The sequence below is a fragment of the Zingiber officinale genome, chromosome 11B (genome assembly GCF_018446385.1).
Source record: "Zingiber officinale cultivar Zhangliang chromosome 11B, Zo_v1.1, whole genome shotgun sequence".
Lineage (NCBI taxonomy): Eukaryota > Viridiplantae > Streptophyta > Magnoliopsida > Zingiberales > Zingiberaceae > Zingiber > Zingiber officinale.
The window spans coordinates 77,429,013-77,454,920 of record NC_056007.1 but is presented as its reverse complement, the minus strand read 5'-3'; the positions used below and the strand labels follow the sequence as shown (position 1 = coordinate 77,454,920).

Sequence of the window (25,908 nt, the reverse complement as noted above, 5' to 3'; positions counted from 1 at the left end):
GAGATTGTATGTGTGACGTGCAGTCTGTTTCAGGATACCCATGAAACTCCAGTTGAAGATTGATGGGGTTGTGGACGGAGTACTTGAGGAGACCGTAACAAAAGGAGCAGGACCGTGCAAACAAGGCCATTGATGGACGCTATACACGAAGGATGGCGGCGATGAGAGTAGCCGGAGGACAACAAGACACAGAGCCAAGGACGAAAGTAAGGTAAAGTAGGTAAGGGTCCAGTCGTGAGTCGCATGTGTTGCATGGATTGAGCGATGATAGAGAGAGGTTGTAGTCAGTCTATCATATAGATCGGTGGAGATCGAGTGATAGAGAGTCGTTGTCGAGAGTCGTTTGAGTCGTGTGGCAATATATCGGACCGGCAGAAAGACGTACCAACACGTAGCGACAGTTGAAGGTGACGATTCTCCAAGATAACGAAATTCAAATAGTCCAAATAGGGAATTTACTAATAACGAGAGTTAAAGGCTCAATCACTCCACCCACAATTGACTCCTGAGGCTTGGAGCTTTGAGTCACCTTTTGACCTCGAGTTGGACCAGTTAATGTTTGAGCGGAGTTGAGCATCAGTGGAGTTCAATCACCGAATCACGCTATTATCGCGCGTATTGAGCTTAGTCGAGCTTCTTTCTCTCTTCGAGCTTTGTACCCAACTTCACGAATACGGCGAACTAATCTATCAGTATTATTAGCAATTAGGCGCCACCCATTCAGCCGCCGACCATTTATCAGATGTGTAGATTGTCTTGTCTCAAGATAATGACACTAATTTGCTTACCAAGGTTAAAAGGTTGGGTTATTATTAATATCTTGAGTATCAAGAGAGTTGATTTGGAAAATGCTTTCTCTTATAGAAATCCAGATGAGTAATAAGATCATATCAGCTCTCATATTGCATGTGATGCTAATAAACTTTGGTGTGCTGTGCCTTGAATTATATAGCAAATTTAACCACAAGATCCATAAACCAGACGAGCAAATTTGCAAATGAAATTAAATTCAGGAAAAAAAATATGTAGCTCTTTCAGAAAAGAGATAAGGATGTTGGCAGAAAAAGTATCAAAAGGTATCAATGCAGAAAAAAGTGAACCAAACACGTATTTGTTCTACAGACAAGTATTAAGGTTTTCATAAGGCAGAAGAAAAGGAGGCACGTTGACAATTTTCTGGCTTCCACGATGTTGCCCCAACATCGAATGCTAACAATTGTTGTTGCTGAGATAAAAAGCCTCAAGAAGTTTTGATTTCTGTAGACATAGTTATTATGAGGAACTATTACATTACAAGAATAAAACTATAAAATGATTTTGATTTTAAGTAATCGATAATGGATTCTACTTAGAAAAACGAAAATGTAGATACCTTGATATTGCTGGAGAGCCAATCAAACCCTTCATACAAACCTTCATCGGATGTAACACAAGTATTTTGTATGTGCCTGACATGCAAACAAGATCTGTGTTTTCAATCTCCAAAAATCAATGTTGCAATATTGCAATTTCTTAAACTTTACCGAAGGATGCTTTGCATAATCTTGAAGTTGAAGAACCAAGAAAATGACAATAAGACATTAATTCATTAGTAATGTAGGCTGAACTATTGACTTCAGATTTATATGGAAGACATTAATAAAAATAAAAGCAGAAAGCAGAGGTTCTGTATATAAACTAGCAAAAACTCAGTTAAAAAAAAATAGATTGGGTCACTCTTTGTGAACTCCCCTGAACTGCAAAAGGACATTTTGATAACATGTAACCTATCACGTAAATTGGGGCACAGTGAAATGACAATCTTACGGAGCATAGGAAATACATGCCAAGTAATTCAAGAAATGACAGAAAAAAAAACAATGGCTGAGCTTGAATAGTAAACACACAAATCATCAAATGCATTGCTATAACCCAGAATGAGAGATCAATACCTATCATTTCCATTGCCATTGTCAGTGGATGGTGCATCAATTTCTTGAAACATATATCCTCCCAGGAATATTCAACCTATCAGTATTAGGTAAATTGGGGCACCCAGAAATAGCAATCTGAATGAGCTCAGGAAATTCATCATCTACAAATTCACAAAATGTTTCCAAAACAGGCATGTCTTTTATCGTAAGAGTCTCCAGAGATGGAAACCCCATCATATTCTCCAAGTTTCTCAATTTCTTCATCCCTTCTATATGCAAGTGTTTGAGCTTAGGTAGCAGCCCAAGTGGTGGCAAGAATTCACACTCTTCAGAACAAGATAGTCTCACCATTTCTATACTCGAGAAACAAGTGTCCGCCATCCAATCAGGAAATTCGCTACCAGGATAATTCAAGATCCACAGGCATTTTAGATACTGATGTGGCTGCAATTCATCAGCAACTACCTTCCAATTATCTGTGCCTTGTTGCATACTAGAGGAATCATTGCTCCACCGCAGATCGAACTCGATCCTTGCAAAATATTTCTTTTAGCTGCATTTTCGTCAAGAAATTGTCACCTATGAGGTTCAAGTCCTTCATTCCCTTAGTTGTGCATCATCCTCCTTGCTCACAGAGCAATCTGAAGGAGAAGTAATTTCCGAAAGTGTATGGAACTCAAATCAATTCCATTCCTCACCAAGATGAAAAGATGAGCCGGACCAAGTGAAGACCGTAAGCGATAAGTTATGTTAGCCCAAAATTGTACTGCAGTTCTGCATTGTAGTGTACTATGGATTTGACAATTGACACGAGCTCATTGGTACATTGGCGGCAAGTGACCAGTGCAACTTAGATACACTACGCTACATCACCCCTCTAGATCCAACAACCATAGTTATAATCTGGACAATCCTTTGGAAATCCGCCCATCCTAGAATGCTGGAATCCTTGCATTGATCAATTAGGACCTCAAGCTCACATAGCAAACAAAATCTGGTCCTTTTATAAAAAGATATCGATCTTTTGTCCTACTCTCATCTAATGAGTAGAGAGCATGCAGGCAATCTGAGATCAGTTTACATTGTATATTCGGAGAAGTCGATTGATAGAAGAAGATTAAATGCCACCAATCCAATCAGCATATCCTGCTGTACGCCTACGGCCCCAACGTTGTTGTCACCTAACTAGCTCGTCTTTAATTCACCTCCGGAAAATAATAGAGAAAAAGCAACTCGATGATTAGTTCCAGATTCATTATTAACATAAACCTCTATGAGAACTCCTCGAGATGAAATACAGTATGTTGATTTTCCAAGATAGTTAAATGTCAGAATGGTCCTGCTGGTCGACGAGTAGGTCGAGTTCTTATGAGGAGGCAAGGACCATGCACCATCTCGCACATTACTAAATGCAGTTAATGGTCATCGATCGATCTCGTTGGATACTGACGTATAGGCTGATCATCATTGGCGCTGGATTACGCTCATCAGTTCGAGATTCGACTGTCTTCTCAGAGACTGCCCGCCAACGTATGTCGGTCTACTTCTCCCTGAGAGGCCCGGCTCAAGCCATCGCTAAGCTAAAACTACGAAGCCATGAACTTTAGGTGGGTTGGGTTCAGTCGATCAATAAGATAGCAAGTAACTTTTGCTTGCCCTTTGACAGGTTTTTCATCCTGCATGCTTTTACAGCAGCGATGTCCCGATTGATATTATTATGGGCATGGCGGCAAGTCCGGAGAGTCTCAAGAATACTAGTTCGGAATGCATTTCGATTTGGCGGATGTGCGGATGCGAGATGATCGGTTGTTGAGAGAAGCGGATGCGATGGTAGATTCAATGCAGATGACAACTTCTTGCCTCTTGCCAGCTACATTAGCTCCTTGTTTGCCTGCGCGGCGTTTGGCGAGAGATCTCGCGAAGGGCCGGTTGCACTGATTGAAGCACATACTCTTAAAACACCGAATCATGGTTGGATTGCTTAGAACTATACCATTCTTTCACAATGTTCTAGGATCCATGGAGATTGGATGACGGCAGTTCATGTCAATTGATCGCGTACGGTGGAGGTGTCATGTGGTGGTCTAAGTGAACAATTCGTGCTGATGTCATTCTTCGATCAGTTCGCCGTCTCATCTTATTCGCAATCGTACTGTGATAAAACTTTGCCCAAATACACGTGCTTCTACATTCCTTAAATATTACGGAAGATTGTCTTCTTCCATTGTCGTTTCTTCCATGACATTATATTATGTCTTTTGTATTTCAAGGACAGGATTTTTTTGAGATATATCTGCTGGAGCGAGGTTGTGTCCTAAAATGACGATTCCTGAATCAGCAGTTGGGTTGAGAGATTCCATTCATGTTGGATCTATGTAGTAGTTGAATCCGGATCGAGTACGAAGAAGTTTGATAGGTTCTGGCTTGATTCGGGCTAGGGTAGTCATACCAATGTGCTAGCTTCTTCAGAGAAAACCTGTATTCCTGATAAACTGCAGCTCGAGTAGCATGCGTAGGAGCGGAGCCAGGCTTTATTCTGAAGTGCAAGACAACAAATAGCGAGTAACGGCATAAGCGATAGGCAGTCTCATTGCCTAACCGGAACATCTTACTGGTGCCTCGGAATCAATGCCACTCTCGAATCGAATCCTACTCTACCTTCAGAGGCACCGATTTCTCACCTGCATGAGCCAGTGGGCACTCAAGGTACTGAAGCCTGTGGGAATGGGAGACTGAAAGAAGTGCAACAGTGCAAGTGCTGGAGATTGGGGAGATTGGCAGGCGGTGGTGATCCTGTATGAACATTCTGAGGTGGTGGTAACAACAGAGCCACATGGTTCTGAGCCACATTGTCTTGAAAATTGTGTAAATTGTCTCTGCGAATATCCTTAGGTTTTGCTCTTCTCATTGGCATCTCTCGTATACGATAAGAGAAATAAGAGCTGTGACTGCCACGAAGTTCACATCCACAAACACTTGAAGCTCAAACACTTGAGGAATTGTTGAATGAGAGTGAATCCATCTCCTCTCACTTTTATGACATTTAAGAAGATAAATTTACGAGAGCTAAAACTAATTTTGCAAGTGTAGTCTTACCGATTCCAGGGAGGTCGTGGATCACAACTATATGCAGATTCGAAACTGATTTAGCTTTAAGAGCAGCTACAACCGAATCACACTCTTTAGTTCTTCCAAAAATTCTAGACTCATCAAACTTTGCACTGGTAGGAATACAGACCATCTCATTCGAGCCGTTGCTTCGCCGCTGTCCATCCGAGGGCTCCAATCCAAGATTCATTCGGCTTTTACGGATCTCGTCGAGTCTGTCCTCGATCTTGGCAATATCCTCGGCGATTCTGCGACGCTTGACGAGGGTCATGAAGCCTCCGAGATAGGGGATTGACCTCTTCCTTCTACGAGAAGGAGCTTCTGCGTGCTTGGTGATATCGACGAGAGTCTGGAACTCGTCGATAATATTTTCGGCGTCGAAGGCGACGGTCTTCATGTCGCAGACCCAACCCTTGACTGCTTCGTTGACGATGTCAAGCGCTTCAGCATCAATGAGTAAGCATTGGATCGAATTCTGGGTTCTCTGGAGCTTGTCGACAGCATCCTCGAGGCCTTGAATGAGGGAGAACTTGGTGTAGACCGCATTAAGAACGGACCAGATGATGCCCGACTCCGAGAGGAGCTTGTCGCAGCAATCCATGGCGAAAGTCGGGAAGATGGGAGGTGGAGAGAGGGAAGAGGGGAGATGGAGGGAGGAACAGAGGACGGCCCAATGTCTTCAATTTAGGTCAGTTAGAAAGAGAATGGTACGGAGCACACCTTACCGTGATCACTTGACCTAACGTATTTTTTTTATTTTAATTTTTTTTAGACTTTTAATACTATACCCAATCCTAAAGCCATGATTTTAAATGGCTAACCCAAAAAATATATATCTTTCTCGCCGTTAGAAAATTCTAATATTTTTATTTTGGGGTTAATAGTGTAACTTTGAATTTGGGAGGGAGAGCGGAAAGAATACGAAGGAAATTTTCCACATTAAATTGTTTTTCCCACTATTTACTTCTAAAAATTTTAAGTTGGAAGAAAACTTCATCAATCAGGGATGGGATGATATTGAAAACAAAATGTCACTGCCGAACAAATGTTCTTATTTCACTCACAAAATTAAGTATTATATATAGTTAATTTATGACATGCAACACTTATTTTCTTTTCTTTTTTTTTTTTTCAACTTCCTTTCTCCACTTCGAGGACATTGTAGGTGTGACGGCGTAGTCCTTGCCGTTCTGCAACAAAGTCTAGGATGGAGTTCCTCGACATTGTACAATAATTATTATGTACAATAATTTTCCTTCTAATATACAATCAGAAAGTCTAGTGTGAGATTACCAGAAAATCAGAAAGACTCGTTATTATGTACAATAATTTTCCTTCTAATATATAATAACTGGTTCCTATCAAGACAAGTCGTAGTACCAGAACTTGGATTTTAGATGCCACTAAACTAGTGTGAGATTACCAGCATCTAGAATGGCTTCGTTATTACCGGGTGTTGTTCTGCTCACAGTGATAATCCATTAATAAAACTAAAACAGAATAGAGGGCGAAAAATAGGTCTAGCAGAAGAAATTGTACCTTTGATAGCTCAAAGCTGACATTTTGTATCATGTGAAAACAAGGAGATGCAAACCAATGGAGTAAAAGAAAATGAATGTCCGGGCATATCTAGGAAGACAACCCCATGTTAATCTAAGATTATTATTATGGAAGATTGAAACTTCCAGTATACATAATCAATGATATCATATTTCTCACAGAAGTCAATGGTTAACAATGAAAAAGGAGTAAATAGCAAAACAAAATAAAGCGGATATGAAGGTAATTTGCAGGTTGAGAAAAAGGTGTTTGAAAAAAAAAAAAAATGGGTTAGAGCATACTTGTTGCTAAGTAGAAAACGGCCACTGCTAAGAGTAATTTTATCCAGTAAGCCAATCTCCTTGTACCTTTGATCGTTTTCCTGGTACGTGAAGATTTTTAGTGAGACATGAGCATAATAATATTACAATAGTCTCCTAATTCCACTGTCACACAGAGGGTGCACCTCTCATCAAAATCAGTAGATGAAATAGTGACGAACCTAATTATATATCACTGAAATCAAATTCTAATTGGGGACAGGTCATATTAGTAGACAAAGAAATCAAAAATGAATAAAGAACCCTTCCAAATATGAAATACATAACTTCAGCGAGCAGGCTGGATGATTCAGGTAGACCAAGCAGATTAAGTGAATTGACCAAGCCAGGCAAATTGTGTAGCTGAGCAGGCTAGGCAGACTGAGGCAATTGGACAGGATGGGTGAGGCAAGCAAAGTGGATTGAAATGGACCGATGGAACAAGCTAAGAAAACCAGGGAAAAACAGACAAGTCAAGTTAGACTGAATGAGACAAACAAGTCGGGTGAGCCATGTAGGCTAAACCGTCTAAGCAGCTGGATGGACAAGTTAAGTAGGCTTAATAGATGGGACAAAAGCAACCTGTTCAGTCGTGTGCATAGGACAATTTAGGCAAAATGAGCAACTGAATGAACTGAGAGAGCTGACAAGACAAGCAGACCAATCAGGCCACCTGATACATAGTACAAGAGTACCGATTGAACCAGGTTGGCTAGACAGAATATTTTTTGTAGAGATATTTAGTAATGGGATAACTATTCCTTGTCTATTAGTTAGAATTCTTAGTCTATTCCAATCTCTTGGATACCTATTTCATTCCTTGTCAATCCTATCCCATGAACCAAGACAGACCGCAAGTTATTCACAGAAAGAAATGTAAAAAACATTGAATATCATTGAAATCTGCTACTATTTTTAACATTTCACGAGAGATAAAATATCATTACAATCAACAGTTATCTCTTTAAAAAAACGTCAACATGATATTCTTTTCAACTATGCATTTGAGTTAAAATCCCTAGGCTAGAGATAAAATAATTGGGTAGCGCCTAGTAAAATATACCAGTTCGGATCTTCTGTCCCTAAATTTCTCTGTCCCATGTCCCTTTACCGATCGGACGGACCAGATTACATCTCAAAGATGTCTTACACATCACGAGGATACTACACACTTCTTAAGGATGTCATGATGTCTTGAGATGTACTCTGATCCATCCGATCGACAAGGTACACGGGGACAGAAAAATTTAAGGATAGAAGATTTGAACTGAAAATATACTCAAATAAAAGTCTAAACTTCCAGACCATGAAGGACAGAATAGGTAAGCCATAAATATAATTTCCAGTTTTATATATAAAAAGCATCCAAAGATAAAAAGGCTATAGTGACTTGATATCAAATCAAATGCTAAAACATACTGGAAAATCACCTCAGATACATCATTTGAGCCAACTTCCTGAATATCCCAATCATTAAGTGATCCTCCTCGTTCAGTAGAGTTATAAACCTGCAACAATTTTTTTTATAAAAAAATGTCAAATACAATTTTAGTAAAAAAAAACAACGTATAATACTCAGAAATTTCATCATGCTACTAAATAAATAAAATCTAGAAATAACTTATAGAAATCTAGGTCTAGAATATAAGCTAATTTAAAAAGAATAACAAGAACAGTGTAAGGGCACTTGCAACATCCAAAAGCAATGCAGTATCTTTAAAAGAAACTCAAGCTTGCTCATCTATTCACTAGCTTAAGTTTTTGTAGAAAAGAGTTCAGCTGACTTAATTCATTACTCACCATATCCTATATCAATGAACAAGCTAAGTTAAATTATATATCTGAAATAGTCATGATAAGGGAAAATTGTAAATAATATTGTGACAGAGGCTATCTGGAACAATCTTTGTAAGAATAAAAGGTTATCTTTAGGATCATTACTAACCGAAACAACTTGAGAGCAAAGCATTGAAAATGGACCTTTGAAATCACTATTGCATTGGTATGGAATAACACCATATGTACACTTAATAAGTGAAATTTGTAGCATTGAACTGTAGCGTCAAAAATCCTCCAATGGACAAACTACAAGTATGTTAAACCATCTCTCTGAATAATTACACTGGGAGCAAAGCATGGCTAAATACATCATCAATTAGGAACAAACTACTAAGAATAAAGAAAGGAAGAATGTAGATGAATTGAAACAACTACTGGCTAAATACCTAAATGGATCTTCAAAAGTATAGTTATATTGCAAAATTGTTTAAGCGTGACTTTTGAGTATGCAATATCAAACACTATAGAGGAACCCAAAAGAAGAATGCATGTACACAAATGTTAGGAAGGTGAATCAAATGATCAATTGCATTTTATGGACCTGAAGAATTTTAACTTGTTTAAGCAGATCATCAACTAATCTTGTGGTTGGTCTTTCTTGAAGTTCTCTTCTTATGTCCAAAAGAGCACTATCCTGCAAGAAAATAGAGATATAGAGATTAGGAACTGTAAGTATTGCTATTTTATCAAATCTAATTGAGTTAATAAAGGATGTGATAGCTTTAAACATGTCCAAGATCATATTGTTGTGCCGGGAAATTGTGATAAAATTTTAATTGAACTATAATTGTTGGTCATCTCAAATGCCAAAATGTTGCAACTTATACTTCATATCAGTTATTGTATAAAAAATTAGGTATAAACAAAGAACTGAAACCTTTTCATTGATTAGTGCATTCAACTTCTTTATCTCATTCAAATGCTGCTCCCTCTCCTTTAATAGTGTGGATTCCATGTTAGCTCCATCTTCAACTCAGAGATTATTTTCTCCTTTGCATTCAAGGAGCTCTCCAACATAATGTTCATCTCCACATCACTACAACAGATGCATTAAAAAAAAGAATTGAATAATAACCAGGGAAAAATGACAACATCTAATAAGAATTTGCTTTAAACAAAACAATTAATTTCATCAATTATGAAATGAGTGCAACAGTTGCAAACGTCAAGGAATTTAATTTACGCTAATTGGAAAAAAATGAATTGAGCAAAATGTTTTTAACATACCAATAAAAAGTTGTATAGATCTTCATCTACGCATAAAAGGTATTACAAAATACAGGAATGAAATATAAAAAAACTAAAGATCAAAGATCAATCTAGCCCTAGGTAGCCTTAACATCTAGGCATGCAAATTACTATGCAGCTTGAACATTAATGAAACATTGAAAATGCTGCAATGATCACTTGAACTCAACCAAATAGTCTAGGACTTATCAATCAGATAGTTACAACTTTCAATTGTTGTCTTTGTACCGATTGGTGAAGAAATATTTGTCTATTTTGTAAGAAATAGAGTATAAAATCTTTTCTTGTCTTCATTGGTTTCGTCTGTTGATTGTACCTGGGAACGCAAAGTCCCTGCACAAAAAATAACAGTAAAATATTATAAAGTAACTTGGCAGAAAAATAAAAAAAAAATAAGTGATACAGAGAATATAGGAATAGTAATACAGAGAATATAAGAAATACAAATAAACTGAAAATCTCTGTAGACAAGCTTCAGCTTGAAAAGAAGAGAGATTCAAAAGTGAACTCCAAGTTTGGTAACTAAGCAAACATCGAAAGCAATGTACAAGGAGTTCAATAGGATCTCATGGTGCTATCACTCATGAATATATAGAAAAAGATATTTCAATGTGTTCTTAGAGTTAGACAAGGCTGACTCCAAAATGTTGGAACAATACAGCTAGGCTGTTGTTGTCATTGATTCTTCATTATGTCCTCCAGAAAATTAAGCTACAAAGAGCAACTAAGGAAATTTGTGTGGCCAACCTAAAAGAAATTTGCTTTTCTGTAGTAGGAGAATTGATATAAAAAATACTATTTCAAGGGAGAAATTTAGTGTAGCTCCAATAAATGATAAATAAGTGGAGATAGTGCAAACAGAATAGAAGGAGACCAATAGATTCTAAACTGAACCAATTATATTGGAAGGTGTAAGGTGTAGAGAGAGGCCAATGGAAAACCTAGTTAATGGATGAAAAAAGAGATTTTAATTGATTTAAACACTAGTGATTTAGCCGTGCAAAGAGTTCAATGGAGGGATAAAATTAATGTAGCCTTTTTTACTCCAAATAGATAAGACAAATACACAAGATGATGATGATGGTATCTAATTGGAATATCAAGCGACAACAGAGACACAGCAAGCACTAGAATACGGCAGAAGAAATAAGTCTTCATAAGCATAAAAAGTCACATAAAAGCTAGATTTTTATAAAATAAATCATCAAAGACACAGAAGCATTACATACTCAGCAAACTCTTTATGACACAACTGGAATAGAATGAAAATAAGCAAATGAAGAAATTGTAACCTTCTCCCTCTCCAGACTAAGTAGCCGAGTTTGAGCACGTTCAACTTCATCCATTAAGAGATTTACCTCAGCTTCCTTCGCAGCACTTTCTTCCTCTACAGAAGAACTGAAGTTAATATGACTTCTGGGATCTTACATGTAACTGACAGCTACATCTACATTTGTTGCTGAAATCATCTAGGTCCCTAGAAAAAATAGAGGTAATTGTAAACATGCTACCTGATTGAGTGCGAAGTTCAAACAACTGGCTTTGAGCAATCTCATGCAATTTCTGCATATTGATCACGCTTTCCTTGGCCTGCCTTAGTTGATCCTGCATCAAGAGTTCCCTGAAAAAAACAAAGATAGGATAATGAAGTGGTCAAGACTAAATCTAGTAAAACCATGAGACATTTTTGGTATTTGGACATTTCATTTATCTTCTTTTGTCTGGATTAGGACATCCCATACTCCAGCATCAACTCAAACTGACACTCCAATCAGAACACTAGCATGCCATTCAGAATATGCAAAAATATTTGGAAACAACTATGTTGGACATTTAGATCCATGTCTGTGTTGGATATTCATACCCAAGTTTGAGAAATATAACAGGATAGCATGTTGAGTTTTCAAAGTAATTATCAGCATAAGTACCTTTCTTTGAGGACTTCTAGAGTTTTCTGATTTTCTTCAGCCAGACTGCGTTGCTTAATTTCAACAATCTCTCTTACTTTTTCTTCCATCTAAAAATTCAAAGGAACAAAAATATGTACAAGATACAAAAATCATCAGGTTGTATAAAGTGGAAGCTGTAAGGTGTATGAGATAAACATCACAAAAAATTGGTTTGATTTATTTATTTATTTATTGTGATATAGCTTTACAAAGAGCAATGTGGGAGAATGTGTCCACGTACACAGCCTAAATAGTTGAGATAAATGCATCTAGATGATGATGATACTAAATCATATGCCATAAAAGAGGTTAGTGTTTTAAAAAGTAGCTTTCTTTGACCTCCTAGGAGTTTAAGACTAGGGATTGAATTGCATATACAATATGCAATCCATTTAGGCATTTGGATAGCAAGGTGAAGCAAGTTGGTGTTTCTTGTGAGACAGGGGGTTGTCTATGCAGTGAAAAGAAGTATGACCTGATGATCAAGAACTTAATAAGAGCATTTGTGATGATCTTCTCCACTAAAGAAGAGAAATTGAATTTGAAATACTAAAGTAAGTTTTTGAAAGGGTAGCACATAATTTTTAATTGTTAAATATTTGTTTTGCAAGTGATAAACAATTCACATATTAATTACAAACATTATATTTCAAGTATAACCTATTCTACACCGTTATTGTGTTTTATATCGTACGATTGACATCTTTTAAGTCAATTTACTGGACTGGATGATAATTTGTATATTTGTTGGATGTATGCTAACCATTTTTATCAATACAAATATTTTTAGTTCCAACCAGGCAACCACAAACACCCTAATATAAATTCTCTATGTTGCATGTGCAGTGCACCATGCGATGGGCCAATCACTTGCTACTTTGAAATGCCTTTTAAAGCCTTGATAAAGGAATCCATCTCTATGATCAAGTCAATTGAAGTGCAGATCAGTTCCATATTCAACTATGCAATGGATTTGGTTAAGACTAGTAAATTGGTTGGTCGACCCTCTAAACCTTGTGTAGTGCATCAAGTGCATAATGCAACAATGGCAATCCAAATTTCTATCAAACTTAACCTCATCCTCAATATTAACTTAAAGTATGTCTAAAGAAATAAAAATTCATAACTAAAATAATTCCTCTTCTACATTCTTGATTATATCCAAATTGATCTTAAGCTACACAATAAAGTGATAAATTAACTCAATAGTGCTATTAAAACACAAACAGATGAATGGAACAAAAAGAAAATCTTAGCAAGAAACAAACAGCAGCTAAACAAGAAAAGGAAATCCAGGAAACTATGCAAGATAATGCAATTGTGCTAACCTGTTGCTCTAATTGGCGATTTCTCTCCTCGAGTCTTCTAATTGTAGCTTGTTGGTTCCTCAGATGAGTGGCTTCAGACCGATACTCTTTGAGTTCAAGCTTCATTTTTCGATTCTCGGACTCTATTTCTGACAACTTTTGGTCTTGATCCTAATAAGAAAGCAATATAACCAAGATGTCGTCAACAATAGAATAGGTTGCAAATGAACTACAATCTTTCAGCCAGTATATGATCCAGAGATGTAGAAGTTACATGACATGATTTCCTAATTAGGAAGTAAGCCTATGCTATCAGAAAAAACAAGGAAATGAAGTGAAAGCAAAGGATATCAAAAGAAGAAAGAGGACAGAACATACAGAGTCATTGATGAAAAAGGAGCTTACAGCAATAGATGCGAGAGCTGGATAAGGATCTGGAGCTTCATAAAGTTTCTGGTAGATGTTAAGAAATGAATTTTCACCAAATTTTGCCCTCTTTGTTAGATTGTCAACTTCTTCTTGATAAACCTTAAGCAAGGAGTTAAACAAATTCAGCTTATCATCTGCAGATGTTTTCTTAAAATCTGTAAATCAAACAAAAAAATACGCATATATGGCATATATAAGTATCAGAAACTAGAAAATTTTCCCAAGTAAAAGTTTTGTTACTACAGAACTGTTCTTTGAAAAATAACTTAAAGTCAAGGGTAGCCATTCTCAACGTGTCATCATAAAGAAGAAAAGATCGTGATCAGATGCAATGGTGCATAATTCAGAAAATAATAGCACATTTTTTTCTTTTTCATATCAAAAGCTTTTCTTACTAACCACTATGCTAGACCGACCAGATGCTAAGAGCATGCATAACATTCTCTGCCACAATGCTTGCAGCTGCAGCATTACACAAAAGGCAGGAAAACTCAACTTTCAGTCTCAAAATTACCTAGAAAAACAGATTAACACAGAGCTAGCTATCAAAAGAAAAGTAGCAACAATAAAACTACAAGCAGCTTAGAAGAAAACTTCAAAAGTATATATGCAAATGCATTATTCTTACATTATTGCATTATATAATTTTTAAGCAATGGCCATAATTGAAAGAAAGTTTAAGATGAACATGAAATATTTCATTATTTTAAAAATATATTGGTTTAATAACAGTGACCAAACAGTTAATCAAGACTTAAGAGAGACCAGTTGTCATTTCACAAAGAATAACCATCTATTTTTTGAAGCAAAAAATTGACAATTATAAAAGTGATGGTTGTTAAATAAAAAATATGATACAAGTAAGGTCGATCCTAAATTCTGGAAAACCATGTTTTATAGAAAGCAAGGGAAATCAGGCACTTTTAATTAGCAATTATTTCTTTGTATTGAAAGCTCAAAGCCATGAGGTATGCAAAATTTAAATAATTACTAGGACTTTTAGTAAATTAATGTAATTTAGGGTATTTCCATTGCTATCAATTAATAGTGGGAAGTTTCTATGTAAAATGGCTGTATGCAGGCATCATGTGTAATGTTTAAAGCTGTCAACTTGTTAGAATTTAAAGAATTATTATAGATCCATTCTTTTCCATCTCCTTCCTGATATATAGAAAAGCAGTATTACCAATCTACTTCCTCTGCTTTCTCCCTCTTCCTCTTCTCTTCTTGGTTCTAGTTTGCTCCTTCCTCTACTTCTTCCTAATCCTAGTTCTATGTTTTTTCCCTCCAAACTCCTTACATCGACCTCCTTTTCTTTTCTTTTCTTTTTCTTGATAGTGATTTATTACTTTTCAAGAAAGTATCCTTGAACAAACACCTCCACAAGATCCCTTTGCACTTTCAATTACTTCAATGCAATCCGTCAACAATCAATCCTTGAGACAAGAAAAGGATGCTATCCTTCCATCTGCTATTAAAGAATGATCTGTCTTGTACAGACAAATCATGCTTCCAAATGACCAACATCACTTATAAAAATTACATTTAAATGGTCAGATTCTCTTTGGGCCTACCATCAATTTACGATATGCAAACAATCACCCCTCAAAGAACTTGGCATGATTTCATCAAACCTTTGGAAAGTTAAATTAGAAGATTTCATAGAACAATTGTAATTCTAACTGTGTCATTTATACTTTGAATTTCAGATCAAATTAAACATCACAACTATATATCAACTTGAGTTGGTCAGAGTCAAGTTTTTTTAGTATGGGAAAATGATGCATTAAAGATATAATTACTAGGATTAATGAAATGTAAGGCAGCTCCTTTACTAGTGTGTATTTCATCAGTTCAGCAGTAGATTCTATGCCAAGTGCCTATATACCAAATATCATATTGCCCACCATTCTGCACCATTCTGCACCATGCAAATTCCATGTGCTGATCCATTAGGTAGAGTCTTTGCCCTAAGCTATAGGCTAAAGCATTTGGTTCTTTTTCGTATCCATTTGTCAAGTTTTGTGCACAAAAGTAGGGTACTTTAAAGCAATCTAAACCCAGTGGTTTTTCCCTTCTGCACTAACACTGTTTCATTAGTTTGAATTCTATATTGCTTGTGCGAGTGTGTGTTTTGTTTGATTTCATTGTTTAATCGACCATATATGGCTAATCAACTTAAGCCATTTCATCTTTGTCTTGTGTTCTAAATGCAATTGGGTGCCAAGTTCAAGCTTATTTCTACTTTACTGATATAGATGTTAGACCAAGAATCTATAAGCTATGTTAATTTGTAGTAAACGCTTTTGGAACACATGGTTACCTTAGATGTTGACCTAATAAACCCCTAGATTATTTTGCTAACCTTTTTCCTTTTGAAGTTCTTGATGGATTAGCTTTATGTATGACATTTGTTTACTAATCTATGTAGGCATGCATGCTGGTTTACCAAAGTTTGTGCCTGTCAACTTAAAAGACATTGAAGATGCTGGATTTAATGAAGGTGATGAAGTTTCATTGGAATCCTTGAAAGCAAACATATGATTAACCCATCAGGCAGGGAAAGGCGATTGCCATTAAAGGTATATTGAGATTGCTTTCTTCCCATGCTTCTTTATGTTTTATGATATTCCCTTGCAAACTATTATCTTCTCTAAAAAAAGGTATCTTCTGTAGAATATTAGGTTTTTTCATACTACCCTCCCTCCATGTTCTAAATTATAAAGAATTTAATAAATAAGATTCCATAAATTTTGGATTTAATCCTCAATTACCTTACATTCTACTTTAGAATAAAGTTGAAGATCATGTAAATTTTGGCGATTTGTTGCTTTGAATGTTCTACACTGGTCTTAGTTCGAAATAGTGCATGAGTCGAATCTAGTCAGTACAGTTATAACAATCAAGTTTTATCCTACTAGGTGAAGTCAACTATATGAATTCTTCTACGCCATTAGATTATATCCCCTACTATATCCACATTTATATTTAAATAAATTTTATCTTATTTTATTATTGCTAGTAAAGTTTTTTTTTTTTTTCCTCTTACTCATTTGATATATACACTTGTCATAATTTCCTATTGCCTAACTAAAGCATTTGTTCATAGTTTGAGTGTATGTTTGTACTATCTTAAACGTGTCTCATCATGATTTTAATGAACTAAACACCAACTGCTATTTGTTACCTTCTACATAATTTGCTAATTGGCCAACAATGATCTATATTCAATGGTCTTTAACCTACTTCCTGGATTCTACAAGTTCTGCTAGCAAGCACATTGTTTTTGTTTGTTTCTAATGTCATTCCACGTACAATCATTGAAGTTCCAATATGTCCATGTTTAAATTTTTTGTTCCCTTTGTTCTTTGATCCTTGCCCAACTTCTAAGCTGGGGCAGATCAATTTTGCCTGATCTGGAACCCTTCAAGTAAACTTTTCCCAATTCTTGGTTTATCAACATACCGTGTGTCATAAGCTTGTTATTTACGATTGTCTGCTTTGTTGGTTGCTACTCGGAAAGCCTAGAGGTTCCACTGTTCTCCTAGCTACCATGTGTTCTTTTAAATTAAATTTTGGATCGCCTGCGGAACTTAACACGTTTGATCCAAAACTTAATCTATTTGTTCTTTTAGGTTTTGACTTGGATCTCCTGCGGAACTTAACATGTTCGACCCAAATCACCTTAAGTTATTAATTCCATTAAATATTAATTTCCATAATTGGTTCCCAGTACTGACGTGGCGAGGCACATGGCCTTCTTGGATATGGGAGAAACCACCACCGACTAGACAAAACCTTTTATAGAAATCTAATATTTAATTTCCTAAAATAACTTTAGGTTAACCAAAAAGAACAATCAAATCACAAGGAAAAATAAAACAAAAGAACACAACTTCGAAAAACATATTCGAAATACTAGAATCGTAAGCCTCTTGTATTTGGTATTATTTCCATAAATAACTAGCATGATGCGGAAAGAAAATTACTAGTTATACCTTTTAGAAAGACCTCTTGATCTTCTACCATATTCCTCTTCTAACCTCGGACGTTGTGTGGCAACGATCTTCCGAGATGAGAAACCACCAAGCACCTTCTTCTTCTAGCTAGGTTCGTCAATCCAAAGAAAGCTTCACCAAGGAGAACAAAACCCAAACTCAGGATACAAGCTTTCTCTCTCTTCTTCTTCTTCTTCCAGTAGTATCCGCCACCACAAGAACTCCAAGCAAGAGATAAGTTTCGGCCACCACAAAAGAGGAAGAAAAGGATGGCCACAATAATTTTCTTCAAGGATGAAGAATTTCGCCACCACCAATGCTCCAAGGGATGCTAGAGACTAGACTTGCTTTCCCTCCTTCTTCTCCTTCCTTGATCCGGCCACAAACAAAAGCTCCACAGAAGATAGGTTTGGCCAACAAGGAGGAGAAAGAGAGAAGAAGCGGCCACCACAAGAGAAAGAGGAGGAAAAATAATAGAGGTTGTTTTCATGAAGGCACCCTCACCTCTTCTTTTATTCCTTGGCCTAGGCAAATTAGGAAATTTAATTACAAAATTTCCTTAATTCTTTCATAAAGAAAAATTATTTTAATTAAAACAATTTTCTTCTTTTAAACACAATGGCCGGCCACTTTAAAACAAAACAAGGAGAGTTTTAATTAATTAAAACTTCCTAATTTGTCTCCGAAATTTTATAAAAAATTTCTCCAATAATTTATCCCTTTATGATTGATAAAAGAAATTTCTATAATTTTAATTTTTCAACATGTGAATAATTTATAAAGAAGAAAAATAAAATATCCTTTCTAATCTACAAATAAGGAAAGAGATTTAATCTCTTTCTTTAATCTTTGTAGAGATTTATAAAAGAGATATTTTAATTTTTAATCTCTTCAATAAATTATATCTTTCACATAAGAAAATTTTAAAATTAAAATTCTTTTAAATTAAATAGAGCGACACCTAAGCTTGGGTTCTAGTAGGCCACCCATGAACCAATGGTTTGGCACCCTTGATCTGATCTCCTCAGCTTCATCCCGTAGCTCATTTTGTGGGTATGAAGGTGGGTATAGGTGGGTATAGTACTCTATAAATAAGAGGCTACGATAGGGAGGAGGAGGTTTTGGTCTCGATAAAATTAATCCCGTGTTCACGAACACAACTTAATTTTATCAATAATAATTCATTCCACTAGAGAACTATTATTGAACTACCGCACTAATCCCAAATTACATTTTGGGCTCCTTCTTATTATGAGCGTGTTAGTCTCCCCGTGTTTAAGATATCGAATGTCCACTAATTAAGTGAGTTCCGACAACTCATTTAATTAATATCTAAGTCCAAGGTAGTACCACTCAACCTTATTATCAGGACTCGAAGTCCACTGCGGGGTTTAACATGACAATCTTTATGAGCTCCTCTTGAGGACATTATCAACCTAGTATCTCGACAGTTTCCTTCTATAATCAACAACACACACTATAAGCGATATCATTTCCCAACTTATCGAGCTTATTGATTTATCGAACTAAATCTCACCATTGATAAATTAAAGAAATAAATATCAAATATATGTGCTTGTTATTATATTAGGATTAAGAGTACACACTTCCATAATAACCGAGGTCTTTGTTTCTTTATAAAGCCAGTATAAAAGAAACGACCTCAAATGATCCTACTCAATACACTCTAAGTGTACTAGTGTAATTATATAGTTAAGATAAACTAATACCTAATTACACTACGACCTTCCAATGGTTTGTTCCTTTCCATTATGGTCGTGAGTTACTGTTTATAATTTATAAGGTACTGATAACATGATCCTCTGTGTGTGACACCACACACCATGTTATCTACAATATAAATTAATTGAACAACTACATTTATCATAAATGTAGACATTTGACCAATGTGATTCTTATTTCTAGATAAATGTTTATACCAAAAGCTAGGCTTTTAGTATACACTCTAACATGCTTCGCTATAGGTTCTGGCAGATGGGGATTTGTCAGTTAAGGTGAACATCAAGGCACAAGTCTTCTCGGCCGCTGCCAAAGAAAAGCTTGAAGCTGCTGGTTGCTGCTGGCTACTGTGTTACCAAGTCGGAAGAAGTGGGTAATGTTGGATAAAATTATCCCTATTTGGTGGGTTTGTTTGTAAGTTGTACACGTGAATACAATCCGAACCCTTTAAAGTGATCTAACTTATGTCTAGTGGGTTTCGGGTAATTGGATGTGGATCTCATATGTGTAGAACCTATAGTCCCGCATCTATTATCATCTATTTGCTGATAATAGATGTTTAGTATATATGGATTTATAGTCCCACATCTATTATCATCGATGGGCTGATAATAGATGTGCACTATATAATGGGTTGGTCCCCAGAGGATTAGGGTAATCTTGAGACGTCTCTTCGTTCCCCATTGACGAAGAGAATCCGGCGCCGTCAACCCTAACTCCTTCGGAAGGCCAACCTTCTTCTCCTTCTTCTCCTCCTTCTTCTTCCGCAGGATTGTTGGATCGACGAGCTCTGCACGAAGAACCATGACGATTCCGCTGCATTCAGGTTCCTTGTAATTATAGTATTTATTTCCTTATATCGTGCTCTCGATGAAACGAAGATCCATGCTTATATGTTCTTATTTTTCCTATTCGAATTCTTACTATGATTGTCTAGAATTCATGCGGCTTAGGTTTTATGAGAATCATCAATTACTATCAGAGCCAAGTTTTTGTTTCATCATTTTCATTGGCTATAAAGTTTGAATTTTTCGTCGATTTATTGTTTGTATGCTAGATTAAGTTTTTCTAGTATAATATAATTATTTGATCGTCGAAATCTTTTGTATAGAAAATCTAGGAAAAGACTTGATTTTCCATGTAGTAATGGTTTAATAGATTGGTTTGATCGATCAATATATTACCAAGTCTAAAATATCAAACAAAATTGATAAAAAATTGATTAAGAATTTTTCTTAAATAATTTCTCAGCCTTAAACTCGTGACTACGTTAATTATCAATCGATTAAAATTATTTTTAATCGATTGATTATTTACTGTTTCAATCAAGTTTTTTTTTAAATCGATTCAATTAAATTTATTATTAATTGATTACACGGTTTCAACAAAACAGTGTTCGTTAAAAAAAAAAAGCTACTGTTTCATTTGAAACAGTAAAAGAAAGAAAAGCAAAAAAAAAAAAAATTGTTTTCGTTGGTTATTTCAACAACGTGAAATAGTAAACGAAAAAAAAATAATTAAGGGATTAAATAGTATTAAATAATACTATTTAATTATAGAACTCGAAGCTTTAGCTTCTTAAGGAAGGGTTCTATGTATAATCACGTAGTCGCATATAGTAGGCTTTCGAATCGATTGGGATAATCGATTGGATCATACCAATCGATTACCATAAGGTATCAATCAATTAATAAGTCTAATTTTATATTGTTAAGACTGATTAAATAATTTCTGTTCGAATTAGGTTCCTAGTATTTTCTTGGGTCTATCTACACAACGTGCTATTAAGTTGAACTAATGTGTCGGCCCAAAGGAAGACACCTTAGGTAGGTTTAGTGCATTTTGTGTTGGTAGACGTATATCTATGCTAAAAGTAATCCGCCCAAAGGAAGATTACTTTTATGCCAGATATATGCATAAGGTAGTTTACAACTATAGAACACAATATTATTTTGTTCATATCATGCACACAATATGTCAGCCCAAAAGAAGGCATATTATGTGGTCGATTAAGGTCGTTGTAAGCTATGAACCAAAATATAACTCATATAAAGTATCATATTATGCGCACAATGGGTCGGCTCAAAGGAAGGCACATTGTGTGGCCAATTAAAGTTTGAGTTATATTAGAGAGTATCGCTAACAAATAATGTATCGGCCCAAAGGAAGGCACATTATGTTGTACTTGGTATCTCATAAAGAGCCCATTTATATGCATTTAAAATTTTATTTTATTTGCATAATTTTATATTACTTAATATGTTCTTGGCTTTAGTTAAATCATGAGCTTAAATAAATTTCTTTCTTTAATTTCAGTACAATCTATAACTGTCAGTATTAATAACATCTCAACACTAACTGGTTCGAATTTTGCTGAATGAAAAGAATATGTGACCGTAGTCTTAGGCTACATGGACTTAGACTATGCATTAAGGAATGATCGTCCCGCACCTTTGACTAGTGCTAGCACTATAGAGCATAGGGCTGAATTTCAGCTGTGGGAGAAATCAAATCGCATGTGTCTGAGTATCATGAAGCTTTCCATACCGACACCAATAAAGGGCTCGATAACTGAGAGAGAAGATGCTAGGAGTTTCCTGGACCAATTAGCAGACCAATTCACCTCAAATGAAAAGGTCGACACTACCACACTTCTTACGAAGTTGGTAACCATGTGGTATACTGGAAAAGGAAGCATAAGGGAGACACCTGAAAGTGCTCACCTAGCATCTAGATCTCAAGGTTCAAGCAAGAAGAGAAAGAGGATCAATAATGGAAAAGGAAAACAAACTGCAGATTCTGAGAGTTTTCTCAATTTTATTAGTTCAGAAGTCAATCTAGCTATTGTACCCACTGACACTTGGTGGATAGATACCGGTGCTACTACTCACATAAGTGTCACTATGCAAGGTTGTCTTAGGAGCCGACTTCCGCTTGATGGTGAAAGATACATCTATACAGGAAATGGAAAGAAGGTTAAAGTCGAGTCGATTGGTGGAATTTAATTTCAATTTCTTGTTTGGACAAATCAGGTTATTCTTGTTCATTTAGAAATGAAATTTTCAGTATTTTCTTTAATTCAGTGTTGGTTGGCAATGGTTCCTTGGTTGATAAGCTTTATAAATTGAACACCTTTACTCCTACAGTTGACCACGTAATAATGCATAGTATAGGTACAAAACGTAAATTGACTAACGAGAATTCTTCCATGTTGTGGCATAGGCGTTTAGGACATATATCCAAATAACGCCTAGAAAGGTTAATGTCACATGAAATTCTCGATTCCCTTGATATGTCAGACTTCGATGTCTGCATAGAGTGTATCAAGGGGAAGACCACTAACAAAAGGAATAAGGGGGCTAGCCGTTGTAGTGATGCTTTAGAGCTAATACATACGGATATTTATGGGTCATTCCCTATGACATCTTGGAATAGACACACATATTTTATTATCTTCATAAATGACTATTCCAGATTTTGCTATCTGTACCCCTTATTCATGAGAAATCACAATCTTTGGACATGTTCAAAATTTTCAAAGCCGAAGTTGAACTTTAACTAGGTAAGAAAATTAAAGTTGTCCGATTCGACCGTGGAGGTGAATATTACGGTCGATATGATGGATCAGGTGAACAGCGTCCAGGACCTTTTGCGAATTACCTTGCTGAGTGTGGAATTATGCCTCAATATACCATGCATGGTACACTGATAACCATGATTTTCATTGCATTATTTTGATTCATATATGCATGGTTTGATGTTGATTTCATAGTTTAAATCATGGTTACACCACATTTTGTACATTGTGTGTATTTTTGGGCATAATTGCAAATTATCTTATTTTTGGTGTTATTTGGTGCTAATATTTAATTCTTATTTTGTAGGCATCAAAGGATCTTGGATTTGGATCTATTTGGACTGAAATTGGGCTTGAATCGGAGTTCAAACAAGAAGATCAAGCTTTGGGTCATTTTGGGCCGTTCATCAAGAATAGGACAGATCTGGACCATCCGTTGAAGATCTGGTCGATCCAACTTAATAGGGAGTAGATCTGAGCCATTTATGAAGATCCAGAAGTTTTGATCAAGATCTGAGTTCATCCAGCCATTGACCCAGCCGGATTAATCTGGACCGTTCATTGAAGACTGGGCGGTTCTGGACCATCCAGTGATTATCTGATCGATCCGACCTACAGGAGAGTAGATCCAGACCCTAGATCAACATCAGTACCTTCGGATCGGATTTTGGATGACTCTTCACCGTTGATTTAGCTCCAAATTAATCTCAGCCATCGGTTCAAATCTGAGATCTGTTTAAATGAGAAGATACAGTGTTCCAGCTTCTTGGTCGATTCCTCCGCGCTCAGCTCCGCGTCCCGGCGTCTTTCTTCAGGATTTCGGCCCCATCCTCCTTCAGATCTACTTCTCAACGAGTCTAATTAGCGTTGGAGCTTCCATTCTTTTGCTTCTAGGCTCGGATCTTTTGCACACGCCGGCGAACATCTCTCCGGAGCTCAGATCTGTTCGTATGTCCTCTGTTTCAGCCATCATCAGGGGAATTCTTCGGTGATAGTGGCTTGCTCTCTATCAGAGAGTATCGATCCAGAGAAATCGGATTCAAGATCTGCGAAATTTCGAGCTGTGCAGTTCCAATCTTCACCGGCTTTTCCAGGAAAGTTTTCCTTGGTGCTGGAAGAGATTGAATTGAGTTGAAGTTTTCATTCAATTAGCTTGTGTTGTAGCAAGGGAAGACTTGTTAGAGGAGTAGTTTTGATTGGAGATGGCTTAGAGTTTAGTTTTGCAGTTTATAGTTTCTGCGTTTTTGTTTCCTTTAGATTTTGTCATTGAATTCGTTGTTTCTTTAATTCTGAATTATATAGTTCTAGTTTTGTTACCTTAGTTATCTTTTGTGCAAGTCAATTCTGTTTCCTTTCTTGTTTATTTACAGCTAGAGTTTTGCATTTCTATGCTACAGTTGTTCTTCCTGCAAATCCAGTTTCGTATTAAAATTTCTGCACAAGTTATTTCTGCAATTTAAATTCTGTTGAATTCTTTTAGTTTCTAATTCACAGAGTACATTAGTTTTCTTTATCTAGAATTTAATCATTGCTTAAGATCAGATTAATTAGCTGCAATTTTAATTCTTAACTTAGGATTTGAATTGAAAGTCATCACTCCAATTAATCTGCAGAAAACTTTAAAAGAAGAATAATTCTAATCTAAAATCAATCATCCTACAATTAGTTTCCTTGTGAGATTCGACTTGGGACTTCATGCTACATGTTTTATCTTTAGTTTTGGAATGTTCCGATCTTTATTAATTTGATGTACAATGTGACACTTAGATTTTGTGCTTGTCAAGTTTTGGCGTCGTTGCCGGGGAAACTAACTAGTAGTGTGTGTTGATTTTAGATTGATCATTGATTGATTTTATTTGTTAGCATGTTGATTGATTTGATTGCTTATTTCTCTTTTGTATTTTCATGTTGGGTTGTTCTTGAATTATTAATTGCTTTTACTGTTCATGTTTCATGAGATTGAAACTTTATGCTCTAGAGTCTTCTAACATTGAGTTCTAGTGTTGTAGTGAAATACAGGAGATTTCTTTAGCATGTATCCATATTTTCATAATTTTGGAGGTGGAATGGAGAGTTATCAGTGTTTTCAGCCTGAGTATCAGTTTTGCCCAAACATGGATCAACAAAATAGGTATGAATCATTTTCTAATGGTTTTAATGCTAATTGGGTGGATAATTCATGTTTCAGGTATGAAAGTGCACAAGGACAATTTGTTGAGTCATATCCAATTTACCAGAGTTCATATGGGTTCCAAGAAGTTTCAACAAATTTTTTACCACAACCTTTTCAACAAAACGAACTTCAAATGGATGAATCAACATGGAAACTCAAGGAGATCATGCAACAAATGAGTGAGCATCAAGAGCAACAATTTTCAAGGATACAGAACATACAGATTCAGATAGATCAGATTGCATCATCCATCAATCAGCTGAAAGCACAAAACTCCAGTGATGAGATGGAAAGTAGCGATTCTGTCAGGCCTGACCCTACTTCCATTAATTCACATGATTTTTCTAATATTTTTTGTGATGATTATGTAATTATGCAAATTTCTGATCCTAATGATTTTGTTGTTGAAGATGTTGTTAGTGATTCAGGTTCTGAACATGTTTTTGAAGATGATTTAAGTGTAGGGGAATGCTTACTGGAAGTATTACCTCAAGAATCACCAAGAGTTGAAGATGTAAGTGTAGGGAATTGTGCTATGGAGCCAAGCACCCAAGAATCACTACATGAGGATGAACATTCACAAGAACAAGAGCTTGAGCCATGTCATGATGAAAAGGAGGTAACAATCACCACTCCAGGTACCTTTCAACATGAAAAGGTGAGTTTTTCTTGTGATTTTTCAGGAAATTTAATTAAGGTACCAATTGTTGATTTTATTAGTTGTGATTCATTTCGTGATATATTTTATACCCACACTAATACTTGTTG

The 25,908-nt window shown here is 36.0% G+C and overlaps 1 protein-coding gene and 1 pseudogene across 2 annotated transcripts; both read right to left on the bottom strand.

Annotated features, from left to right (window-relative positions):
• Window positions 1-923: 923 nt before the first annotated feature.
• On the bottom strand, window positions 924-5,715 carry LOC122033445. 2 transcript variants are annotated; one of them, XR_006126548.1, is made up of 5 exons: window positions 5,152-5,708; window positions 5,010-5,075; window positions 1,932-2,007; window positions 1,373-1,448; window positions 924-1,257 (listed from the first exon to the last, which is right to left on the bottom strand). XR_006126548.1 is itself a non-coding variant. In XM_042592465.1 (4 exons), exons 1-4 carry the CDS (start codon window positions 5,620-5,622, stop codon window positions 1,210-1,212), a joined length of 795 nt encoding a protein of 264 aa, XP_042448399.1. In that variant the 5' UTR covers window positions 5,623-5,715; the 3' UTR covers window positions 924-1,209. The 2 variants fall into 2 exon arrangements, 1 of the variants encoding a protein (XP_042448399.1); XM_042592465.1 differs by having other exon boundaries at window positions 1,932-1,989; window positions 5,010-5,715.
• A 709-nt stretch (window positions 5,716-6,424) lies between these two features.
• On the bottom strand, window positions 6,425-16,192 carry LOC122034061 (annotated as a pseudogene).
• Window positions 16,193-25,908: the final 9,716 nt, after the last annotated feature.

Bases quoted from the DNA above. Each gene is read 5' to 3' on its own strand.
- LOC122033445 (XM_042592465.1), bottom strand. From the start codon at position 5,622: ATGGATTGCTGCGACAAGCTCCTCTCGGAGTCGGGCATCATCTGGTCC. The intron at 1,990-5,009 runs GTAAGACTACAC...TATTCCTGGGAG, and splicing joins CCACGACCTCCCTGGAATCG to GATATATGTTTCAAGAAATT. The intron at 1,258-1,372 runs GTATCTACATTT...CTATGTCTACAG, and splicing joins GGCTCTCCAGCAATATCAAG to AAATCAAAACTTCTTGAGGC.